Source organism: Hibiscus syriacus, unplaced genomic scaffold, assembly GCF_006381635.1.
Source record: "Hibiscus syriacus cultivar Baekdansim isolate YM2019G1 unplaced genomic scaffold, ASM638163v2 tig00110384_pilon, whole genome shotgun sequence".
In the NCBI taxonomy this organism is placed as follows: domain Eukaryota; kingdom Viridiplantae; phylum Streptophyta; class Magnoliopsida; order Malvales; family Malvaceae; genus Hibiscus; species Hibiscus syriacus.
The window spans coordinates 661,049-687,020 of NW_024062715.1; the positions used below are offsets into that span (position 1 = coordinate 661,049).

At 32.3% G+C, this 25,972-nt stretch overlaps 3 protein-coding genes across 3 annotated transcripts; all 3 read right to left on the reverse strand.

Annotated features, from left to right (window-relative positions):
• Positions 1 to 1,153: 1,153 nt before the first annotated feature.
• On the reverse strand, positions 1,154 to 4,582 carry LOC120122108 (LAG1 longevity assurance homolog 2-like). The gene is made up of 6 exons (XM_039141347.1): positions 4,460 to 4,582; positions 3,553 to 3,761; positions 2,537 to 2,692; positions 1,739 to 1,924; positions 1,468 to 1,646; positions 1,154 to 1,237 (listed from the first exon to the last, which is right to left on the reverse strand). The coding sequence occupies exons 1-6, from the start codon at positions 4,580 to 4,582 to the stop codon at positions 1,215 to 1,217; spliced, it is 876 nt and encodes a 291-aa protein (XP_038997278.1). The 3' UTR covers positions 1,154 to 1,214.
• A 2,187-nt stretch (positions 4,583 to 6,769) lies between these two features.
• Positions 6,770 to 14,070, reverse strand: LOC120122112 (glycoprotein 3-alpha-L-fucosyltransferase A-like). Its single transcript, XM_039141350.1, has 7 exons — positions 13,593 to 14,070; positions 13,041 to 13,201; positions 9,099 to 9,340; positions 8,366 to 8,470; positions 7,969 to 8,125; positions 7,588 to 7,815; positions 6,770 to 7,340 (listed from the first exon to the last, which is right to left on the reverse strand). The coding sequence occupies exons 1-7, from the start codon at positions 13,980 to 13,982 to the stop codon at positions 7,085 to 7,087; spliced, it is 1,539 nt and encodes a 512-aa protein (XP_038997281.1). The 5' UTR covers positions 13,983 to 14,070; the 3' UTR covers positions 6,770 to 7,084.
• Positions 14,071 to 25,398: 11,328 nt separating this feature from the next.
• On the reverse strand, positions 25,399 to 25,972 carry LOC120122147 (cold-regulated protein 27-like). The gene is made up of 2 exons (XM_039141376.1): positions 25,796 to 25,972; positions 25,399 to 25,701 (listed from the first exon to the last, which is right to left on the reverse strand). Exons 1-2 carry the CDS (start codon positions 25,964 to 25,966, stop codon positions 25,399 to 25,401), a joined length of 474 nt encoding a protein of 157 aa, XP_038997307.1. The 5' UTR covers positions 25,967 to 25,972.

Genomic DNA, 25,972 nt, shown 5'->3' on the forward strand with positions numbered 1-25,972 from the left:
ATCTCCCCTCCTTCGTTATGACAAATTCACAATGGTTCTTAAGTTGCCTGAGAATTGGATTTGCATAATACCATGATGGGCGGCGGAAGTGTGTATTGGGGAAGGAAAGAAGACAGCAAAGAAGATAAAGGAATAGCTGTGATGTTTGTTTGGGTTTCCATTCACGACAAACAAGTTCAAAATTATGTCGATTTGTATTCCTCGGTTGGAATTTCCTCGTTTCTCGTGGCGATTTTCTCAACCTGCAAGTATCTTTCAGTTTCATGTTTGGTTTCTCAGAAAAGTAAATTAGAGTGTCCAGCGGTTTCCATTGTCTAAAATACTATCCTTTTTTATGTATTTCTTTTCTTTTATTTCATCTTCCTTTGTTTTTTTATTTCTTCTATTTTTTTAATATTTTATCATTGAGTTCGAAATTCTAAAACTTAGAAATTAAAGTCTTGAATTTCAAATTCAAATATATTGATTCAGTCAAGAATGGTAGCTGCAAAATTTAATAATTTATGACTTTTTTTAGAGTATAAAATAGTTATATTTTATTTTAAATTGATAAATATATAGGAATGAGTTTTTAAACACTAAATTTCTTTTGATTTAAATCGGTTGATTTTTTTGTTTATTTTATTTTGAATGAACCCTAATCCTAATTGTTGGATTTTACGTGATTTTAGGGAGGATTCTTGATGGTCAGATCTGGCTGGGTTGAATTCTGCTTTAAAAATTGAATCGAGTTTAAGTTAGTGAAATCTTTCCAAAGTCGGTTCAGTTCGGGTTTCAGGTGAAGGAGTATAGTATTCGGGTCGGATTTGGTTGGCCAAAAATTTGACCCGAGTCGACCCATGCCCATCCCTAAATATAATGTTTTATCTTAATAAATTAACTGATTGTTGGTACAAATTAAAATTTATATATCACATTACACATTTAACCAAAATACATGAAATTTTTTTATATTATCTTAATTTAATAATACAAAATTTTATTTAATTATATTACTTCAAACACCGAGTATAACGCATAAAAAACAATACTCCATGCAACTTTATGTTTATACGAGTACAAAATAGTATTTGTTTAAATACTCAACCATTTTTTTAAAGAATCAATCAAAAATTGAAATCAATGGAGTTTGTAGAGACAAACCTACAACAACCAATCTCCTCACGACTTGACATGGGCGCCACAATGAGCAAAATTTTTATGACATATTCAGTTTAGTCACCCTCATCCTCGGAATCTGCATTTCAAAAAATATAAGTAACATCAAACTGGTGGACACCATAGCAAAATAAATTATCAAAATAAATTTGGATTTCAGGTGGATAACGTTCGTCACTGATTCCAAGATTCTAATTTTTATGTTACAATCCTAAACATATAAACACTAAAATCAACTCTACATCATTATATTTACTAGTTTAAATTAATAAACTTCATTTACAAAAACAATAGATAAAAGATGCTTACCGGATCTAATGTCTTCACCTAATTTTCCTCTATTTTGCCATTGTCTAATGATCATGGAGCATATGAGAACCCACCAGTAGACGTGGAACACAAGTAGCATCAACAACATAGTATTCAGGAAATAGTACAAGAATTTGGGATATGGATCTGAAGGACGTAAGAACTCCATAAGATCAATGCTGTTAGAGGCCACACACACCATAGTAGACAAAATGATCAGTCAGTCTGCAGATCATGCAGTGAAAACCAAGTCATGAACATAAAGGCAAACCTTGAACTTTTGATGACCCAAAATGGAAAGATTATTAAACGTAGCACCAGCCAAGAGATTGCAAACAATCCAAAGCACACGCTAGCACAGAGCTCCCTTCCCGAATATTTGAAAATTTTAGCTGCTTCCAGAAACACATCACTTGCATCATGTAGGGCAAGGACAATTGAACCAATGCGGAAAAAGCTGTAAACAAGCCAATTATAATCTTCTTCATGCTTGGATATCTATAAGTTCATAGAATTTATCAAACCAAGAATTATAAGGAAAAGTTTAAAATCCTTAAATACTATGTTCTTCCCTCACAAGAGTTCTATTAATATCCTCAATTATGATGTTTGAAAGAAGGCATAAACTTTCTTCTTCAAATATCAGTTAGCAGAACTTCCAGGTTAATTTTCAGCAAAAAACTATAAATGATCCAAAGGACATCAATAAATTACAACTTTTAAAACCATCAGATTATACAGTGGCGTGTTGCTTATAGAGGCTTGCTGAAAGTAAATTCAAAGAACTGCAAATGGTGTAGCACATTTAACTAGGATACCATATATGCATACAGAAAGCAAATGCACTTTAGTATGTATAGACTAAAAGAAACAATAATATTTTGAAGAATGAAATACAAACAACACAAACAGAATACTAAAACCGCTTTACGATCTAGAGATAAATGGTCCAATGATGAGATACCAAAAGACGCCAAGAGATAAGTAACAATGATTACCAAAAGAATAATTGCCTCTTATATATGGTAACAACAGGATAGATGTGCTTCCACATAAAAGGGTAAGTTACCTTATAACATACGAGTACCCAATCAGGATAGCAGTAATTACATGATGAGACATCATCACTGCAAAATCCTTCCTTCGAGTCTCCCAAGTAAGGAGTGCAACGATGCTGTAGATGTAGAACCCACATTGGCACATGTAGAAAAGGCTTATGGAAAGCCTGAACAAAAGAGAGAACACAAGTTAAATGTTGAGTTATGTATCCAGGGAAAACCATATGAAAGGTGGCATGATACTTCACAGATAGATAATATATTCACCTGAAAGAGGGCATGAGAACACTTATACAACCTCCAATTCAAAATAAAAGATCAAATGAAATTACAATAAAGCAAGTGATCGAACTTGTCTACGGATGACAAGTCCAAGTTTAACTTAGGCTTTTCTGCTAGCAGCGAAGGTTGAGATTAGTAATTTAGTATCATTAGATGAGAGGTCAAGGGAACTAAAACAGAAAACAAGAACAGTGACAACATCAATACTCAGATATTTGATGCAAATTTGCTTCAAATACAATAATATGAGCAAACATTCACCATAGGTTCACAAAGAGGGTGCACAGGAAAGAGTACCATTCTTTATACAAACTTGTTTTCAATTAATTTCAAGTAAAAAAGGGAAATTGAGAAATAAAATGAACAGTTCACAATTTTTTTAAAGGAACGGAAAGAAAATTGTTTTCTTGAATTAAGGCAAAAGGAAAATAAGACAAGAAACAGCTGTTTTCACTTGAGCGCAGATGCATCCCTTCATCTAATGGTAGGAGAGTAGTTTCAAAGCATTTCAATCACTAAATAAATGAAAAGTAATAGCTTTGGCCATTATCTCTTACAGAATAATCATATAGAAGAGAACATGAAATGTCAATTTAGAGATCAGAAGCATAGAGCACTAGAACTGAAGAGGAACATCAACTTTCTGTCAGTTATTGACAAAGACAATTACAATCTGGAAAAGTGGTACATGAGATCGGTAAACACAACAGTTTGGATATGTATCAAGGTATATAGGTTCACTCACTTCAACTCTTGATTTGGCCAACCCCTAAAGTACCCTTTTTCATCTCCAAGCCATGACTCGTAGTAGGTGATTTTGAGGACCCAGGTTTCAACAGTGGTAAAGTATGTCAGCTTCCACATAGATTCTGAGCATTTTGCAATTATTGCCTGTGTAGCCTTAATATCCATCCTCAAAGGAGCAGATCCACGCAATAACCAGACAGACAACCTCTAAAGGAACATCAATAAAAATTGAAATGTTGTATTAACAAAAGATAGTGTTTTCTATACATCGTTTATATTTTGCACTTGCACTTGAATGTTATAGTAGTTATGAAATGAAACTACTAAGTGGAGAAATTTCAAATATCAAGACTACAGAACAACAAACATAACACGGAAGCATGCTTATTGACTATTAGCTAATAAAAGCCAGTGACAAGGCTTTCATTCACTACAGTTGCCACTTTAAATTGATTTTTTTTTTGGTAGTTTCACATGGAAAGCAAAACCACCTTAATTCAGTTTTTACAAGCTGGCAAAAGCAAGAAGAATTCTAAAATTTCTTAAAATAAACCACACCAAGATTCAAAGCTATTCATTTCTTCTTCGTCGTCTATTACCATGTACATTTGCAAGAAATTATATTAAAAAAATTGAAATTGCTTCAAATATAGGAAAAGCTGGTAAAACATTTTTTTCTCCTTGACTTCACCTCAAAACCACTTAGTCCAATTAGTAGCATGTTTTGTTGTTATGATGAATTTCTTTGGGATTATAAAATGTCCTATTCTTCATTAAGCTTAATAAATGCCAAACAAAATATTATAAAACCAAGAGAGCAATAAAATATTTGAAACAATAAGCAAAGGTAGGAATCAAAATTCAAAGAAAGAAAGAAAGAATCAAAAGAAAAAAGAAAAACTTACACGAAAAATGAGTTTGTCAAGCAATAACCTGGCGACAGGGAAACAGAGGGCGAAGTAAAACGAAACGAGTAAATGCAAAGCGTCTGGCTTGGCATTGGTGGACCAGATGTTACATGACTCCATGATCGCACACCAGTTTCAAACAGCATCCATCAAAATCTCACCCTGCAAACAATACAAATCATTGAAGAGATCTCTCTTCTATCCCCTTTTTTTTAGATAAAATAAGAATAAAACAAATGCTAAAAGAAATTGAACCCTTGGTTTATGCAACGCGAAAATGAAAAGGTAATATTTTGGTTTTAACAAATGTTTAGAAGGAAATGAGAGAGACTGACGCGGTGGAGGTTAAGATCTCGCGCGCTTTATTTAACCACCACCATGGATTACTTATTATTTATTTTATGCGTACATTACACAATGAACAGCTAATCTTTCTTGTCACTCCTATTTTAGTTACTTTACTTTAAACATTTTCAATTTAATCATTAAATTTTATATATTCAATTCTTTAATCACTTGACCTTTTTCTCTTTAATTGTGTGATAAAATGATATTTTTATTACTTTATTTTTAACTACCACATAGGCATTCATTAATATTTTATTAATATTATATTTTTATATTTTTCACTCATATATTCTTTGGTCAGTTTCGCGCAGCTTTTTAAAAGTTACTTTTAAAAGTGTTGTAAAAACAAACTTTTAAGAGTGGTGAGAAAATACAGTTTAAAATTTAATTGTTTGGGATTGTTGTTAAAAAGTGAGTTTGAAAAGATAAAATGTTCATATAACATTATGTTGTAAATTTAAAATATAGCATTTAAATTATATTTGCACTTATTAATATTATGATATATAAAATATTTTCAATTTAAACTATAATAAAAATATTTTAAGATAACTCATTAATAATATTTTTATATATGAAATCTTTTATTAAGAAAAAATATATTATCAATACTTTTTAACATGTGAATATAAAATTATTATAAAAATAATAATTTAAATACTTGTTTTGTCAAAAAGAATATTACAAAAAATCATTAGTAATTAAAATAAATTATTAAGTAATAAATTATTTTTTAAGGATGATAGTATCAAAATATTAAAATAAAATGCAATTCATAATTAAGTGGAGCTCATGCATTAGTAAGGATAAAATTATAATTTGTTTCTACATGCAAAGTTGAAATTGAAAAAGCTAAAAAATTAGCTTTGTGCCCTAAAACAATTGTTTCTACCGTAATTTTTTTTTATTTTTACCCGTTTGACAATAATTTTGCAATTGAAACAATTTTTTTTACCTAAAAATGATTTTAGAAATTCACGTCAAACAAGACTTTGTTATGCTCCTTTCAAAATGAAGCTTTGATGAGGGCAGACCACATATGAAATGACAATGAGAAATTGGGCATAGGATAAGGATAGAAGGATTCATGATGAAGAAATGATAGGAATCGTAGAGGCATCCTCTCTTTTTCTATTTTCATTTTTATCTGGTTCAACCCCACGAACTTGGATGGAGACTTTTTTTAATATTTGACCTCCAATTTCCTCCGTTCACCGTCAGATTGAGCTCAAACGGAAGTATGATAATCCCCTTGTCATTGAGCGTCTCCTCGCCGTCCGGATCTAAAAGACAACCCTTTGAGCGTTGATGACTATCTCTAGCCGAATGTGGATAGTCTTCTTCCTTCTCTCTTTTTTTTCATTTTTTGTTGTTATTATTCTTTGTTTGGGTTTGGTTGTTTGAATTAGAGAAAGTCTAAGGAAAAGGTTTTCAAATTGGAGTGTTTTGGTGGCTTCGGGATGATGATGGTTGTGTTGGACGTATGAAGAGGGTCGAAAGCTTTGTTGACCGAGAGGTGGGGCTTCACTTGGTTGCTATGGGTGATAATGATAGGATCTGTGTCACTTATTTCTTTGTTAAAGGAAATGGTGATTTTGGAGGTTATTTGGGTTTATGGTAATATGGCAGTATGACACCGGGTATGAATATGGTGATTTATGTGAGTGTATTTAAGGTGAAGATGACGAAAATTGATGGCAATTAGGGTGAAGGTACCATAGGTGGTAGAGAGAGGACTTGAGATGATGGACAGTGGGAATGTAATGGGATCCTTGAGAGCCCATTTTTCTTCTCTTCTTGCTTGGCGGTTAGAATGGCGACCAACGGTGGTCGAAACTATGGCCGACTTGGTGGCTCCTCCCACTTCACTAAAACAAACATGCACAGATCATAAGCATTCACAATAGGGAGAGATTCCCGGGCAACTTATACACAATGATTCTTCAACATACCTAAATCAAACTCAACTATCCAATATTTTCATTAATGCTTTGAAGTTCCGAAGCAAAACTTCCAAGGGTCGGATCAGATGCAAAGTGGAGCCAAAAACTAACTGAGCCATAGGTAAAACTGTACCCATCCCCACCCTATCAGCTCATCAATGATTCCATATGTGTGTGTGTGTGTGTGTGTGTGTGTGTGTGTGTGTGATATTCTTACAAGAGCATGTAATTTAAGTCTGCATGAGGTTGCCTTGATCTTCCGGGAAATATTTTCCGCAAGAAAAGTGCGGAAACCCGGGATTCTGTAAAGTGAGAATATGGGACCTTCAATCTAGACAAATATGACTTCAAACTTTGGACAAGGGTTGTTTTCAATGTGACTCCGGATATCAGAATCCCCTTTGAACTTGAAGGAATATAAAGCTTGTCTCTGTGTCAAGCCAACAGGATATATTCTGTATACTTTTAGTTCATCTCCTCCTCTTATGCTTTCGGGTCTCTCCGGCTTCCAAACCGGCATGTGTTTCAGAGACTTGAACTTTGTAAGCGCTGCAGCCTCCAAGGCCTCAAGAGTCAAATTGCCAGACCTGATCATCAATGTCAGATATTAAGGATTTTCCTCCAGTTTCTACTTAAAAAAACAGTAAAATTAACCTCCACATTTGTGGAGATCGAATTACTACCTATCAACACATTGACAACTTGGCTCATGCTTAAGAATCTAACACCTAGAAGATTTTAACTACTTTCCCATTGAAGAAAATTAAACTGGGTCCGGATAAAAAAGGATCAATAAGAATGTGGTAAAAAAGGATCAAAGTGTAAGGTGGCTACCTCAAGAAAATAGAATCCATCTTAAACCTCCCTCTCTCTCTTACATATATATGATAAACGGTTTCTGAACCTCTTGTACACTTGCAAGGACGTTTCTTGAAGATGGAGCTCTTTTCTTCTTTCTCTTGGATGATTGTTGCCAAATGAATGCAAAGACGGCATGACGAATGAACCGCAGCCATATCCACGAGGGCCTTGAAAGAATCAGACGGTCCTTCGTACTTCCACCTAAATAATGCATATTGCATTGTCAACAAGATTCTAAACGAAGAACCAATATTGAACTCAAACCGTCAACAAACGTTATAAGAAGGGGAGAGGGGTGTGTTTAACTAGTCAACAATGAGAAAAATCTTTCTGATAAATTAGCATACCACACACCTGAGTGACTGATTATAAGCAACCGGGTTCTTTGAGAGGTACTTGATTCTGTTGGCAACTGATGGAACATCCTCCAATTCCTTGATATGTAAAAATGAATCTGGAGACGGTGCAAAGTCTTCGATATTTGGAGCGCCAACCACAACAGGTATGGTCCCTATAAAATTTTACCGGTTCCATTGATCAAATGGTGAAACCAAAAACAGTGGAGTTGAAACATTCAGATCCCAAATGAAAACACATATGAATTCCTTGCCACCTGGACCGCAATTTTCTGGATCCAAATCTTCCAAATTTTGTCAGAACAGTTTCCAATTTTTGGTAGAACTTATTTCTGGATTTTTATTCCAAAACCAGGGTATGATGTTTAAAGTGCCATTAGAAGTAATGTTCATACCTGCAACAAGAGACTGAAAAAACTTTTCGGTCACGTAATCCTCCTCGTTGGAGTTCTCAAAAGCCAAACTAAACTTGTAGCGTTTCAGAGCTTCAACTTTGTCCACTGCAAAATTTGCATGCAATATACTTGTTAACTACTTCAAGCAACTAGTTGACGAAATTTGAGCCCCAATCCACTTTTTAAGCATCTCATTTGACCAAAAAAAAACACATCCAGAATCTTTTGCTGAAGGGCCTATAACTTATGTATACGAATTAAAATAACAAGCTAGCATTGATGTCCAAAGCAACTAATACGTATAGCTACAGATACAGCATGTGTACAGTGCTGAATGTATGCATAGAATATTACTAATGATATCGGTAAACCACAACTGATTCATGTCTATGATTTCTTTTAGTTAATTACTTCCTGCATGTCTGAGGTTAACGGTTCTCTACCCCTCAGGTGGAACCTTCGGCATTTCTTATTCTTACCCAAGTAAATCAACCCGAAACTCCTCAGTTCACAATGTTTATAATAATTATGGTTTCTCAAAAATAGAGAGATATTAAAAAATATTTACAAGTCATACAACCCTAGCCAACTCAGCATTTTTCTCAGCCATTCCGGTTTGACTTGAACTGTTTCCCCAAATTAGGAACTACAACATTTAACAGTTTAATATCAGAGCTTATGTCCATATATGCTTGGTTTAAATATAAAAAAGCATAAGAAAACAAAAACTCACCATTTCCATTACGATTTCTATGGCAACTACCATAAGAATCTATCTTGATATTTGCCTTTTCAAGTCCGACAAGTGCTTCCAGACGAAAGTTGCGGGCACCACAGTTGGAAATGAAAGCAGCTGCATGGGCCTTTTCAGTCTTTGGCATCACTGGTGCCATGATATCATACTCAGCCCAAGAAAAATATCCAACAGGAACATCCGATGAGAGGCTAGTTGTCATTACAATATCATAACCCCCCCTAATTTAAAAGGAAAACAAAATAAAACAATTAATATTACAGAAACTTCCCCATTAGCTAGAATCCACTTTAAGTCTAGCTATGTAGGAACACTTATCCAGTGAAACAATTGGCATACTCCAAAAAATTTCCCCAGGGAAAAAAAAGGGGGGGGGCAATAGTCGAGTTCACGTATGTCCAACATTTTCAGAAGTGTTGCAGCTTGATTACAAAAGGAAGCTAGAAAATTTACTGAATGTTTTTTGGTGCAGAACTCAGACTTTTATCAATTATATAAACACATTAGAAGTATGTGCTACATATTATGGAAAACATAAGGACACACTAATAGCTTTCCTTCAGAATACTAAGGACTACCTCTGGGAGCACAAAGAAATTCTTCTGCCCTATGGGATCCAGTGGTTCATAGTTTCAACAAGAAGTTGGCAGGTTGGAAGGCATCCTCTCTTTCTATGGCAGGGAGGTTAGTTTTAATTAATTCAGTCTTATGCTCGCTTCCTACATACTATTTGTCATTGTTTAAAGTTTCGGCTTCGGTGTACAAGTCAATCAATTCGATCATGTACAACTTCTTATGGGGCGGAGGAAATGGTCAGAACAAGATTCATTGGGTGGGTTGGCCCAATGTGTGCAAACCGAAATTCGAAGGTGGATTGGGGGTTCCAAACATTGACAAGGTAAACAGAGCTTTATTAGAAAAATGGTCTTGGAGGTTTGCTAATGAAAGAAATGCGGAATGGAGGAGATTGATTTGTTCTAAATACAATTTAGACTCTTCTTTACTGCTATTTGACAATAAGGTTACACCCAAATTTTCATGGATTTGGAGATCCGTGGTGAACAATCATTACAGAATAGACCCTACTGGCTGTAAAATTAGAAGCAATTATTCTGTTCAAGTTGGCGATGGGGATAGCATTCGATTTTGGCAAGATGTTTGGGCAATGGATCAACCATTAAAGATCATTTTTCCGAGATTGTTTTCCATTTCCTTAAACAAAACTGGAAAATTATCTGAGTTTGGTGATTTTAGCTCAGGCAGCTGGGTTTGGGATATACATTTAAGAAGGGAATTGAATGATTGGGAATATGAGCAGTGGTCTAATTTGATGACAATTATTTCAAATATTTCCCTTTCGGTTGATTCATCTGACGTACTGGTCTGGAAAGGCACTGGAGATGGGGTATTTACTGTGAAATCTTGTGTTAGTCAGTGTTATTCAGGGACCTCAAGTTCATCAGATGTTAATTTCTGGAAGAATGTTGTTTGGAGTGGATTACTGCCTCCAAGAGTGGAGACATTTGTATGGCAAGTTGTTCTACAGAAGTTGGCAGTGAAGTCAGCTCTTGTTAAAAGAGGTATGATGGGTATAGATGACTTGTTGTGTCCTTTTTGCAAGCAGTTTGATGAGACACCCTCCCATTTATTTTTTACTTGTTCAGTGGTTTGGAGCATTTGGAATAAATTCATTAGGTTCTGGAACATTCAATCTGTCTTTCATGTTGATGCAAAAATATTTCTCCTAGCAAGGGCTGATTTGAGGATTAATTCAACCATATGGTCATTTATTCCAGGGGTTGTCCTATGGACAATTTGGAAATTCAGAAATTATATTGTTTTTGAAGGAGGAAAGGTAGATCAAGCAGAACTCTTCTTTTTAGCTAGATTCAGGCTAGCTTCATGGTACTTAGCTAAGTACAAACAGGTTTCGATCTCTAAGGATTTGCTTATTTCAGATCCTTCCTTAGGGGATTCATGTTCTCCTAGCTCCAAACTGATTGCAACTGTGATTAATTGGTCCCCTCCCCCAAAGGGCTTCATCAAATTAAATGTCGATGCTGCTACTACTACTGACTGGAAGAGAAGTGGGATAGGTGGTGTTTTGAGAGATGATAACGGGACAATCATTGACTCTTACAAGGAATCCGCAGGTCCTGGTCCTCCTACTATGATGGAATTGAAATCTATCCTAAAGGGCTTATCTTTCTTTCACACTATACGACACAGATTAAAGGATCGGTTGATAATTGAGAGTGACTGCAGGGTGGCAGTTGACTGGGTTAGGGATTTCGTTTCATGTCTTGTTGTTTATGCTTACATTGTTAAAGATATTATTGAAAAACTTAGACTGTGTTAAGGTGTTATTAGATGGGTTAATAGGGCAACTAATCTAGAGGCGGACGCTCTAGCTAAGGCTGGAATTGGTTAATATTTATGTTGTTTTTAAGGTTGTAACTATTTAGGTTTTCGATTTCCTTCAAGGAGTTTTAGGTTTTTGTAATATATTGTATTAAGTTTATTATTAATAAATTCCAAGGCACTCTTTTCCTCCTTCCGTTGATTAAGGAACTTTTTCAGAGTTCCATTAATCATGAAGGGGGTTTTTAATGAAGCCTAATATTCCTATCAAAAAAAAATAGCCATGTCCATGAGCATCCTAGATTCTCGAAAATGTAGGCAATAGCTTGTTAAGAAAATATTGTGAATTTTATTGTGATTGATAGTTCAACTCATCAAATGAAGACAGAACTTTCAGCTCACCAAAGGGAGACTGAAATCTTAGGACTCGTAGACGAAGAATTGGATCTCTTTTCACGATATTGGACAAATTCGACTTGCCCCACAACAATACTTCTCCTCCTGAATAGAGGAAGCTAAATAGAAAAAAAAAAAAGAACGTTTGCAGTCAGGATAAAATTCGGGAAAGATGGCCTTCTCAAGAGTGATTGGCATTTGTTCGATGATCCCACATCCATCAATCATCATTGTAGTTGAATAAAAGGTCATTTTATTAGATAAATGATCCCTACCACACCATTCTTCATTCCTATTACTAACAGTTGAAACTAATAGGGATTGTGGACCTACACGAATTTATTCTCATTTATCAGCCCCATTGATTAAATCTCTCCAAACTTCTTACCAGCATTCAGAATTTTCCGATATAGAGTTTAAGGTTTTTAATATCATATGTAAAAGAAAAAATGGACTGTTGGATGAATTCTGGAGTTAATGAATAAAATAATAAAGTGAGATTAGTAGAAGCCACAGTGGTATGGTTTTGTTCAATTAGAGGGTCTACCCTTATTAGCATATTTGGATTAAAAAAATTAGAAACAGAATTTCAAGATTGGAATTTGATAAAATAATTATAATTTAGAAATAATATTTTTAAAAATAAATTAAGCAAATTTGTAATAGGGATGTCATTAGATTTGTAAAAAAGAACAAATATCTAGTCGCATTAAGAAAAATTAAAAGATTATGTTTTGAAATGAATTCTATAATCAGAACAGAAAAGATAATAATAATCACATAGGAAAGGGGAAAAAATGTAATCTCTTAATAAAAGTAAAGAAATTTCACAAATTCCACTCCTACAGAGAGAATTTGTTTGAAAATTCTAATTCTTGTTTTTCCAAATAATAGAATTGCACCTTATAATTTTGAAAATCTTTCTAGAAATAAATCCAACCTTGTAATCCCTTATCCAAGCATACCCTAAAGAGAGCAAATTAAGTCCTACCGAGCACAACTTCTACTTTTCCTAAAACAAATTTATTCTAAGACCCCTACCTGAAAACTACTACACGTCCACGAAATAAAGTACTTAACAGAGCATCATAAAAGTCCCAAAATAATGAGGGCAAAATCTTTGTTTCAAATGCAACCAAGTCATAATGGATTGAGCTTACCCACCGTCGTGCCTGAGCAATATTATTCTCGAAATAGTACGAAGCCGATTCCATTGAGCGCAGTACACTAGCTACTCCAGGTTGTTGAGGCAAACCAAAGGCAGCATCAGGTTTCTTACCGGAATCAAATCCAAACGTACAACTCACATCACAAGTTTTCCACTCCTACATACGATGAAGAGTAAGTTAGCAACACACAACGAAACATAATTGAACCTAAAACCACTTAGCCGGTTTACTAAACTCTCCCAAAGCCAACTAAGAAACTCCACTTATACACAACACTGAAGCCATGAATATTAATAATATGCAAAAAAAAAAAATTAGAATGGACTAGCATCTCTTATATTATAGATAAGGGGGGAAATGGAGGGAATATATATATATATATGTTTCTGTCGAGTTTGTGTCAAATTCTGCAAACGACCATTACCAATAACCTCACACATTCACGGACAAATCAATATGAGAAATTCAAAATCTCAAAAACTGAAGGTTCAAAATTGAAACAGCACATTATTATTATCATTTTGCCTCGGAAAAAGAAAAAAAAAACCTGGTCAGCACCAGAAACCCAGATGGGATCCTTGGCAAAATCTCTTGAATAAGTCAAGGCATCTTCTCTTTCAAGCCACTCCTCACAGCTCTCCTTGACCAAGTTCTGACCCCCACCCAAAGCTTCAATAGCGAACTTTTCACCATCAAATCCACCAGGAGAGTGTGATTTGTAGAACATCTCAGGCAATGAATCGAAAAAGGCAGCGTTTTTGGCCATGTCAAGACGACCCAGAAACGAGATTTCAGCTATGACCACAAGGGCCACAACTGAAGGCATCAAGATTGAGCATTTCCTTTTGTTGGAAGCTGAAGGAGAAGAAGAAGAAGAGGGTGGGGAAGTATGGGAGGAGGGCAAGCCCGGTCTACTAAGATTTGAGATGATACCCATCTATCAAAAAACAGAGCCCCTTGACTTGTATCTCTCAATCTAAGGGAACAAAATAGTAAACCTTGGTAAGATGCTTGTGCATTATTACCCGAACTAATTTTTATTTTTCCCCTTTCTCTTTCGATTTTATTTGTCCGATCCAAGCAGAAGTTGTCTTAATAAATAAATTAACAATAATGGTTAGAGAGATTAGGGCCAAGACTTCTCTCCTTCAAAATGTCTACTGGCGGCGTTGATCATAGGCCGGGCTGTGTTAGGTCGTTTTGACCTTTATTTTCTTATTTAGATCGAAATTTAATTATTTCAGTGTAAATTCGTTAGGTTTGAGTGGATTTAAACAAATTCAATTAATTTTAAAATTTTATAAATTTTAAATTTAATGATTAATTGAATTAAAATTATAACTCTCAAATGAATTCATGTACTAAGGAAATTAATTTGGTGTTAATTTAAATAAAAATCAAATTAAAATGTTTAATTAAACCAAAATATTAAACAAAAACCAAGAAATTAAAGGTAAATTCATATACTAAAATATATATTTATTCTTCTTTATTCATGTGATGTAAAATATAAAATAGTTAAAATTTCAACTAAACAACTTGAAAAAAAAATATACTAAGGTTTAAATAACCACCAAAATTATCTCTAAATGATAAATACCGTCAATACAATGAATATAATAATGATATGTTAAAAATTGATTTTATCACAACTCAAACTTAATCTATCTAGTATGATTTTGAGTATTTTTCAATACGATAGAATCAATATGATAATCTAAATTATAAGTAAATCAATAAAATAATCAAATAAATGCTAATTTCAGAGATAATATTAAATCCAATCTTAAAAATAATAAAAATATTTTGCAAGAGTGAAAAAAAATATACCACGAGAACAAAAATATCCATATTTTTATTATAAAAAGAAAATTTTATTAAATAAAATAACACATAAACAAAATTAGATAAAAACTAAAAGATAGAAAATAGATGATAAAAGATAACACAATAAGAAGTATGATCAATAACTCTTCACTTTTTTTATATTTTAGTTTTCAATAATTCCGCTTTTATGAAACGTATTTCTCTACTTATATAGCACGTTTTATTTATATATTTTAATTTTTTTATCGATCGTTTGATTGTTCTTTTCTTTTAATTTTTTAATATTAGATTTGACATCCAATTAGTTCTTATTTAGAGATTTAAATTAGAAACAATTTTAATATTGTATTAACATTCGTAAAATAATTCATGGTTAAGTTTGTTTTCTGTTTTTTGTACCAAGTATTTTATTTCAGTGTTCAGAATTTGATTTTTTTAATAAAAAATAATCAAATTTAAATCTTCAATGAATACATGGGTTAGTTATATGATATATTGGTAATGAGTTTTTTTGTTTTTCTCTACAATTATTTGTTATCTATCTTTAGTTATTTATTTAATGCTAATTAAGAACAAGTAATAATCGACTTAGATATCTTATTGGTTGATCGGCAGCAGTGTCAATTTTATTGTTGAATGTTGACTGTCGCTATTTTTATTATCATTTTTTTTTCTTATAATGCATCTCTATTTTCTTTTATTTTTTTTTTTCAATAAATCTGTTTTTTGGCATGTTTTTCGATTATTTGATTATTTTTTCATTTATTTTTTTAAGGGTTGATTTGACATCTCCACAACTGATCAAGTTGACGTTTATCTGATATCTTGTGATCTTCCTTGCTTTGGACGCTCGTATTGGATTTGGATACACGATTTGCGTTTGTGGATAGTTTTTCACGTTGTTTGAGTCTGATTTGTGGTTTTTCGGTGGTCTTTTAATAGTTTGATTTCCTTTTGTGGTTCGTTAGTCGATGCGATCAGATTTGTTTGTATATATCTTTGTTCGAGTTTCTTGGTTATATTTTTAATCTTTCATTGTATGGTACTTATGTGATTGTTTCAATCAGGATTGTGAATGAGCCGAGTCGAGCTCGAGTATTGCTGAGCTTGACTTGACTCAAAAAGTTGCGAGCCTAAAATTTTCAAGCTCGACTCGAGCTCGAAATCATGAACTGAAGCTCGTAAAAGCTCGAAAGGCTCGAAATGAAAAAAAAATATCTTAAACTTAACTCGATTGAAGCCTCTAACTCAAACTCGAACATGAACCTTAAATACATGAAAACCTTATACTGCATTTTCTTGGAAAAAAATCCAAGTAGCCCATTTTTGAGTCGAGCTGCTCATGAGCTTTTTGAGTCGAGCATCAAGTAGCCCATTTTGGCTCGTTAAGAACTAAAGTCGAGCTTGAGTCGAGTATTTATCGAGCTTTGACCGAGTCGATATCGAGTATCTCACAATCTGTCTCGTCTTATTTATAGCCCTAGTTTCAACGATTATAGGAAATTGTCCTAATTATATGTTTAATTTATGATTATGATTATAAATCTTCATTATAATTTGAGATATTTCTTATTTTGAATAAAATTAATAAAAAATAATCGACTTATATTGTTTGTGAAGGAAAAAAATATTAAGTATATATATTATTTCTTGCTTCTTATCATACACATTGCCAGCACCTAATGCAAAAACAACCATAAGTTAATTACATTAGAGATCCCAAACTATATCCAAATTAATAATTTGTCTTTAAACATCAAAACATTCTAATTCAGTCGTCAAATTACCAATATAGTCTCAATCAACTGCTTTCATTAGTGTTACAGTTTTCTTTTGTATTAAATGTTACTTAAAATACTCGGATTATATTTTAGACACACGCTGCATTAACAAATTGGATTGGACATGTAAATAATTAAAATTTAATAGAATCATTTCTTCTGAACACGTCAAACCCTAAGTGCACTATTTCAGAATTTGATTCATGCATCTTTGAACTCATTATTCATATCCAGGATGATGGCCAAAATAACATCATCGAAATGATATAATAATTTAAAGATTTAATTAAAAATCTTATTGTAAATAACAATTTAAAATCTAAATTATAATTTAAATATATTGAATAAGGAATGGAAGATTCAAAAATGACTTAGATCTCATTAATTATGATGGTCCAAGTTTGTAATTATCAAATATAATTGTTTAAGCTGCATTCAAAATATATAAAAAATTGAATTCAAGTGATTTTAGTGATAAAATAAAATATTGTTCTGAGTTCCTACAGTTACATCTACAAAATATATTAACATTATCGATAGGTTAAATTTTTTTTGAATAGAAATAACTAATAATCACATTAAACTACTAAAAAATATCAATAAAAATTTACGCCCAAACTCAGTTGAGTGTATGGATATTCCCCGAAATCTACAAAAATGTCAATGTTGTACGTAGACTGTAGAAGTCAATTCCTTCTAAAACTGTTGTTTCTTTTTTGGAAAAAAAATATAATAATATTGAAATATATATAATGCCTAAGTTCGACACATTTTCATATATATAGTATAATAATTAGACCTTTGAACTAGGGCTGTAAAAAGCTGACCGACATGTAAAACTGACTGAAACCGACTCGAGTCAAAACTGTTTTTGACTTGCACTGTAGTGATCCGAAACAAACTCTAGTCGGAACTGATGTTGACCTGAACCTGATTTGGACCTGGAAATTGTGGATATGAGCCCGACCTGCATCCGACCTGAACCCGAATTAAACCAAAAATATGATACCCGAACCCGAACTGCATCCGACTGATATGAACCGAACCCAAGATTGACCTGGTAAATAACTGATATTACCCGACTTGTTTTCAACCCGACCTGTTTTCAACCTGACCTGTAAATGATCCGACTTGTTAATGATCTGATCTAATATTTACCTAACTTATATATTACCATGGACAAAATTATAAGATTTTAATAAAATTATAAGTTTTTTAACTTATGATGTAATTAAAATATTAATATGATTAGTTTTTAAATGTTATAATAAAATATTTATTATGATAATTATATTAATAAATAGACCTATTATATAAAATTATTTAATAAAACTATTTAAATATAAATTAGATAAAAATTATTAATAATGCAAAGGAAAATTAATATATTTAATTTATATAAATTATATAGTTTAATTTATATAAATTATATAGTTTAATTTATATAAAGAAAAAATAATATTATATAAAATAACTTGAGCCTCTAAATTAGAAAAATAAAGTAAGAACTATAAGGAAAAGTCCCACAACCCATAACCTAACTTCAACAATGTGAATGAAACTGAGAGACTAAATGACTAACCCAAGTTCATTTTGATTTTAGCTTATCTTGTAAGAGAGAAAGCTGTAAGGAACAAGAGATTGAAGATGAAGAAAAGTGAAAGATTTGAAGGATGATTTATAGTTGGAGAAGTGATGAAAAACAGAGAACACACACCTTTTAATGCCCACTTTTTATATTATCAACTGTGATAATGTAAAAAAAAGTAAATGACATGAATTTTTGATGTAAAACTTTCATCATATTAGAATTATATCAAAGAGTTCTTCTTGTTCTGCCAATTCCTATCTATACAAACAAATATAACATCGAGTCTACCAGTTTTATCCACAAAAAAAGACCTCACAAATTGATGGTGTAACCTAATCAACAGCGAGGTATCAATTAAAAGTTCACATGTGCTCCTTCATAGGGTCATGAAACTTTACAAGTGAACTTATGAAGAAATCCTGTAAATCTGGAATGATGCGATGAATCAAACAGCTACGCCTGCATGTTCACAGCATCAAACGACTTAGAAACATCAACTTTTCAACAATCAAAGTACAGTTTTGGGAATCACATACCAAGGTTTGGCACTTATTCTTTCAAATTACTCTAACATGAAGAGTAGGCAAGCTTCACGTGGTGTGGTAGCATTGAAGGCCTCGGCTAGTTCATACATCAGCATAACATTCTCCTCAGAAATATCCTTTAAAAAACGGATAATTAGAACAGATAAGCATGTAAATCCGTAATATGATCAGTAGAAGAAATATCACAGTAAAACATACACACCTGAGCAATGGTGTATTCGCAAAGGCGCTTAAGATCATCAAGAAGATACTGATCAGCAGCTCTAAGAAGTTCTTGAGCAAGATCGATTTCAACGGTCACTGATCCAGTGTATATATACCTGGCAGCATAATACCATTACAACAAACAAGTGAGGACTTTCCAACACAATTTTACTATATATTTACATGTGAGCATTCAAATGTATACCTCATCATTAGGACAAAAGCATCCCATCTGATATTTGGAATCTCAACATCTTTGGCATCCCTCTCCTGCAAAACAATTTTCATGTCGATCATCCTTCTATTGAAGCATGTATACATATAATTAGCAGTTTGATCATCTTCCATGAATCATATCAAATCAAATTAGCAATCATTCTACATCAAAGTTTGATCATCTTTTATTTTTATCATATAGTGGAAACAGAAACATAGACGACAACAGTTCAAAAGCAAATGAAACTAGTAAAAGTGGGGTTCTGGTAAAAAAGAGAGGAAAAAACAACTCCCAAGAGTTGTCAAGGCAGATTATCTACATCTTTGTTATTGTTAAATAAATAGAATTTTCACATTGAGTAGGGTTCAAGAAATATTTAGAGACCATGTAACAAAATGGAAAACCTGCAGCTCCTAATTTTTGGAACTACATAGTATGAATGGTATCAACTGGATTGCCTAAAATTTCGCAATACGACTAATCCATGAAATAAGAAAAACTACTAGTCGCTGCATTTTATATTTTTGTTATTGCTAAACTGAATAGAAACAAGGATGATATAGGTAATGATCGTATACATACTGTGCCGGCAAGGGCATAGGCAACGACCAATGAAGGTGAAGCAAGATAGTTGGCTCTGGTTAGGGGATGAACACGACCTTCAAAGTTTCTATTCCCAGAAAGAACTGCTGCAGCGATGATATCTGAAACAGTTATCTGCAATCGCACCCAAACTAACATCGCTGATCTTGCAACCATAAAGATTCAGCATTTCTAAAGTCCAACCATGCAAATCAGCCATGATACAGACAACTTTGTCACTCAAATTTTCAAAATGATGCAAAAACCCATAAAGGAAATCGAAACAAAAGCCTAGGTTGAGGGTGAATGAGATTACCATTTGGAAAAAGCACTTCCATCTTTGGCGTGAACAAGAGAGGCTGTAGGAGCGTCGGTTGAAACAGCGTCGACTCTCTTCCTAGGCTTTGGTGGATTGGATTTAGATACGCCTGTCATCTTCTTTGTTCTTCACTGTAATACTGAGAAAACAATGAAAAATAGAAGGTTCCTTCTTGGGAGAGGAGATGAATCGTTGGAGCGATGGGTTGTTTGGAGAGAGATAAACAATTAATAGCAGAAGAAAAAGAAAAATAGGAGGGAAATGATAATTCTGGTTTGGTTATTTGGCGTCACCGCCTTATATAATTTATATTAAAAAAGTATTTATAATTATATATTATAATTAATATTAATTTAATTAATATTAATATTAACTTATATTAATATAATATAGTTTATAATTTGTAATTAATATTAATATAAAATATAGTCTATAAAATTAATATTAATATAAACTATATGTTATAAATTATATAGTATAGTTTATAAACTATAGTTAATATAATTAATATTAATATAGTATAGTTTATAAACTATATATTATATTAATATAAATTATAGTTAAGATAATTAACATTAATATAAACTATAGTTTATAAATTATATACTTAGGTTATAAAGTATAAACTATATAGTACACTAATATAAACTATTGTTTATAAACTATAAATTACATATATAGTTTATATAACATATAAATAGATTGTATATATACATATACTATATGTTATATATATATATAGTTTATATATAGTGTACATAGTTTATACATACATGTACTATAAGTTACATATATAGTTTACATGTATACATATACTACAGGTTACACATATTAACTATTGTTTGTGCATAATGTTTAGGGCTTATAGTTTAGGGTTTATATTTTAAGGTTTATGATTTATGCACATTGTTTAGGGTTTAAGGTTTTAGGGTTTATATAAACTATATATTTTATTACTTTATATAGTTTATGCATAATTTTTCTATAAACTATATAAGTACTTTACTTTATATATAGTTTATATATACTATAGATAGTTTATACATACATGTACTATAAGTTACATATATAGTTTACATGTATACATATACTATAGGTTGCATATATTAACTATTGTTTATATACTATAGGTTAATGTTACATATATAATTTATATAAATTATTGTTTATATAAATATATAAATTATATATAAATTATCAACTGTCTATACATATACAATGTATAAAGTTTAGGGTTTAGGGTTTCTATAAACTATATACTTTATTACTTTATATAGTTTATGCATAGTATTTATATATATATATATATTACTTATATTAGTTCACATACATATATATATACTATATTAATATAAATTATAATTTATAAACTATATATTTTATACATATATAGTTTATATATATATATATATAGAAAATTAAAAGTAATTAGAATGTCTATATGATTAAATTGAATTGAATTGAAAATTCAAGAAGATATTTACAATTAAACCATGACTAAAATGAAAGAAATCAAAAATCAAATATAAGTGGAAAAATGATGATTGTTGGAGGATCATGAGCCTAATTAACCCAAAATATTTTGTTAGACACTATCATTGGCGCCAACTTCCCAAATTTTTATATTCCTCTAAATTTCTCAATTTCCCTCTAAATTTCCAAATAAAATCAAATATTTTTCACACAAAAAATATTTCTTTTACACAAAAAAATATTTCTTCCACCACTCACTTTGAATAATATATATATATATATATATTAATATAAGTTATAGTTTATAAACTATACACTTTTTATAGTTTATACATATATAGTTTATATATATAATTCACATAAACATAATTTTTATACATAGCTTACAATAATTATATAATTTATAATATAAATATAGTTTATATATATATTATATATATATATATATATATATATATATATTATTTTTTTAAATTTTTTAAATGAATTAAATTTACTATTTCATTATTTCTTCACATTTTGCATTTATTTCGATTTAATCCTTTTTTGTTTTTTAATTTATTTCAATTTCAAGTCTTTCACTTTTATATGTATTCAATTTAGTCCTTAAATTTATATTTGCATATTCCAGTTGTTATTTATTTATATTTTTGTAACTGGCCCATAATTTTTAAATGTGTTTATTTAGTCCTTTTTATATTAATTTAAACCTCACATTTTAAATTTATTTCGATTTAGCCCCTTACCTATGTGTGTTGTTTAATTTATATTTTAAGTTTTATTTGTAATTTTACATTTCTTCAATTTTGTTATTAAATTTATATTTTTTTACAAAATTGATCCATGAATATTTATTTTTCTCTTAATTTACTCGAAATCATATAAAATTACAACTTGCAATTCATCAATCACGAAAGATGACAAAATAATTAATCCAAAAAATAAAAACGACCCGACCTGAACTCAATCCATATCCGTAAACATCCGACTGAATTTTATCTGTCCATGATGTGACCCGATCTGAACGAGATTCGACTGAAGTCCACCCGAACCTGAATTAACATGGTCTTTATCTGCTTCGGACCTGAACTGACATCGATCCGAACTGAAAATGACCCGACCTGAACCCGATCTGGATCTGTGTCAAATCAACCTGAGTTGACTTGTACCTGATTTTACCCGACCTACCAAGATCCGACTGAAACCTAACCGATTACCTGATTTTACAGCCCTACTTTGAACAGATAATTCCAAGAATGTTAGGTAAATGCTCAAGTATTTGTTTTCATGAGGAAAGAGTCTATTTGTTTATCTTATTAAAAGGTTACAACAAGACAAACAGTTATTAGCTCAAGTGGATTAGTTAGAACAATAACAAATGCATATACTAATCGCAACGATATCTGCCTTCTCAATCTCAAATACATATCAAATTGCCTGTCATAACTCCATTGGTGGGTACTCGATACTTCGACTTGTTTACAAACACCACATACACAAAGCTTTTCTAAACTCTCCATCTCTCGTATTTTTTACTCACGTCCATACATCTAAAACTAACGGAATATATATATATATATATATATATATATATATATATAGAGAGAGAGAGAGAGAGAGAGAGAGACTAGTTAACCGACTCATTGAATCTTCTAAAAGCTCCCACTTCATCTCTCGTATTTTATCATTGTTTTATCCACACACGTTTGCTCAAGTCGTCGTTCCTACACCTCAAAAGAAAATGCATATTCGATTCATACAAGGAAAATTCTCCATTATTCACCAATAAACACAAGACATGCCTAACAAGTAACACTTTGATATAGCTCAATGATATAGCAATACCACCATGGGAATTTCATTTGCTTCTATAATTTACAGTGTGTTAAAAAAAACTTTGGGAATTTACATTCACTACCAAAAAAAATAAACAAATGGAGCCATTTCACATCTCAGAGAAACATATAGAGCTTAGGCATCAAGAATTAACATCACTAACCATTACAAGTTTAGGAAAATGTCAATTCTAAATTTTTAACGCATATCCCATAACAAAGGGTGACAAAAAAGGGTTCTTACTCAAATCGATGTCAGTGTCAGATCTTATGAGTGCACACAATTGCCCTTCAAGCAAGCAGAGGAAAACTTGCTCAGTCTGTCTCCATATGTTGGGTTAAACATGTATCAGTCCTTCAATTTAACTCTCCCTTAGAAAGTAATGTACGTCGGACTTTGAACCAGTCAAGCTTTCTGGACGATCTGACACTAATTTCCCCCCCCCCTTTCTTCAGACATATAGCTGATCATTGAGTCATCCGTTGTATGTAATTTGCCAACTGGGGCGACCTGAACAAGCATTTCATGAATAATAAATGTGAGATTTCTAAAACATGAAACATCATTGAATAACTCAAATCTTGTTTACACATCTAAGTCACAAAGTTTAACATTACTTGGAAGTTACTTGAAGCATTAAGCACTGTCGACATCTTCAAGCGTTTTGCCCCCGACATACAACCAGTCTTTTCTTCTTGGTATTCATCCACAAAATTCTGATCTGAGGCCTCTATAAAAGACCAAATGCTTCAGTTAAAATAAACACAGAACAACCAATGGCAAAGGAATAGTATAAACGAAATAATACAAACATGATCCTCTCAAGGAACATTCAAAGGAAAAGTATCCAATGGCAAGAAAATCCTCAACTCACAGATACAAAGGAAGTCAACAGGTGGCTACCTTACAAGGAATTAGAGATGCTTAATCACAAACCAATTGGATGATTTTTTATAGTAACCCATTCAGAAACCCCAGACAATACGCAAGAAAGAAAGATCTATGGCTAAAACTGATAAAATATAAAGCTCCAAATCCCTTTTAGTACTTTAACTCATCTTCCCCATATAAACACTTGTTTCACAGAAACATTTTAGGATCCATAAACAGATGACCCAACGTCTAAAAGACTATAGGTAGTTGGTGCTTTTACCAAACATTTACTATGTTCCTGTCATTTCTTGTATAAGCTCAAAACCTTACTACAATTATCGAGATGTTTTAACTGCCCAGCTCTTGTTATATATAGCAGGGTTCCTCTAGCAAGCCATTCATAAAAGTTTCCTTTCAACTTATTACTGCAAAACCTGATCATTTCATTACGTTCCTTTCAGCCTGATCTTACTGAAACAAAAATACCCCACATGGCATCTCTGCAATTTGAGTCTGTTTGGATGAAGTGTGGGGCCACCCCTCCACACCACATGTGCCTCTCAACCCAACAAGTACTTCATCCAGTCTATTCTAATCCAAAAAATAAAATAATATCGTCTGTTGGTCCTCCCTCCTTCAAAATCCATCATTTCTAGTAACAAACAACGCAATTGAGATGCACAGACACAAACAGTACATTCACTGTGAAATTTGGAGGCAGTGCAGACAAAGGTAAGCTCACAAGACTTAAAATATGTAAGATCAAGTTGCTTTCACAAATCATGAAAAGTCTAAATAGAGAGAAAGATAGCCTAAGCATACAAGACTTCACTGGTGTCAAACCATTAAGTCAGAAACAGAACCCATAAAGTTCCATGACCATGAAACATCTCCATCAAAAGCATACTAGGAGAAGAAAACATGCTTGTGTTAGGAAATTTCCAGAAAATTACAGCATGCGCATGAGGAAGTGCAATGGTTAAAAGCATGCGCATGAGGAAGTGCAATAGTTAAAAGCATGCACGACTAGTATGGAATATGGAAACTCAAAATAGATGTGAAGGGGGCGGGGGGAAGAGAAAAATGTGCTATCAGATTGAGGCTTTTAAGTAGATTTACCAGCGGTGTAGCTATCCAGGTTGTGATTGCACGAATCAAAGATGGGATTCTGCTCTGAATTTACCGCTGATTTGCAAGAAAAGTTTGCACTATTTCTCAAGTAGATTCCATCATTGGGAACCACAGTTTCTCTAGGAACAGGAAATGTAATGCTTCTTTTGTCTGCAGACGTAAACTTACCTAACATTGGACTTTCCATGACAGCACCAGATTCAGCTGTGCTTTCCAAGAAATGGTCATGGTTCTTATAGTTCATCTTCTGGCCATAGCCATCTCGTAGTACTGAAAACTGAAACGAAAATGGAAGATAAATATTGAAGCAAGGCAGTTAATTGAAATATAACCCTAACGAGAAGAAGGCACAAGTAGATTAAGTGTTCGACCTGATGAGAAGAATGATGTCCTTCTGGTGGCTGCTGTGGGAATGGACATTGTTCCCACATTCCCATTTGTTGGTGACAGCCACACAAACTTTTAGAATAATGCAACTTCTTAACAAATGATGCTTCTAAGAAATCAAGATAAGAGTTGTGCTTCTCATTTGTCCAAACCATAGTTTT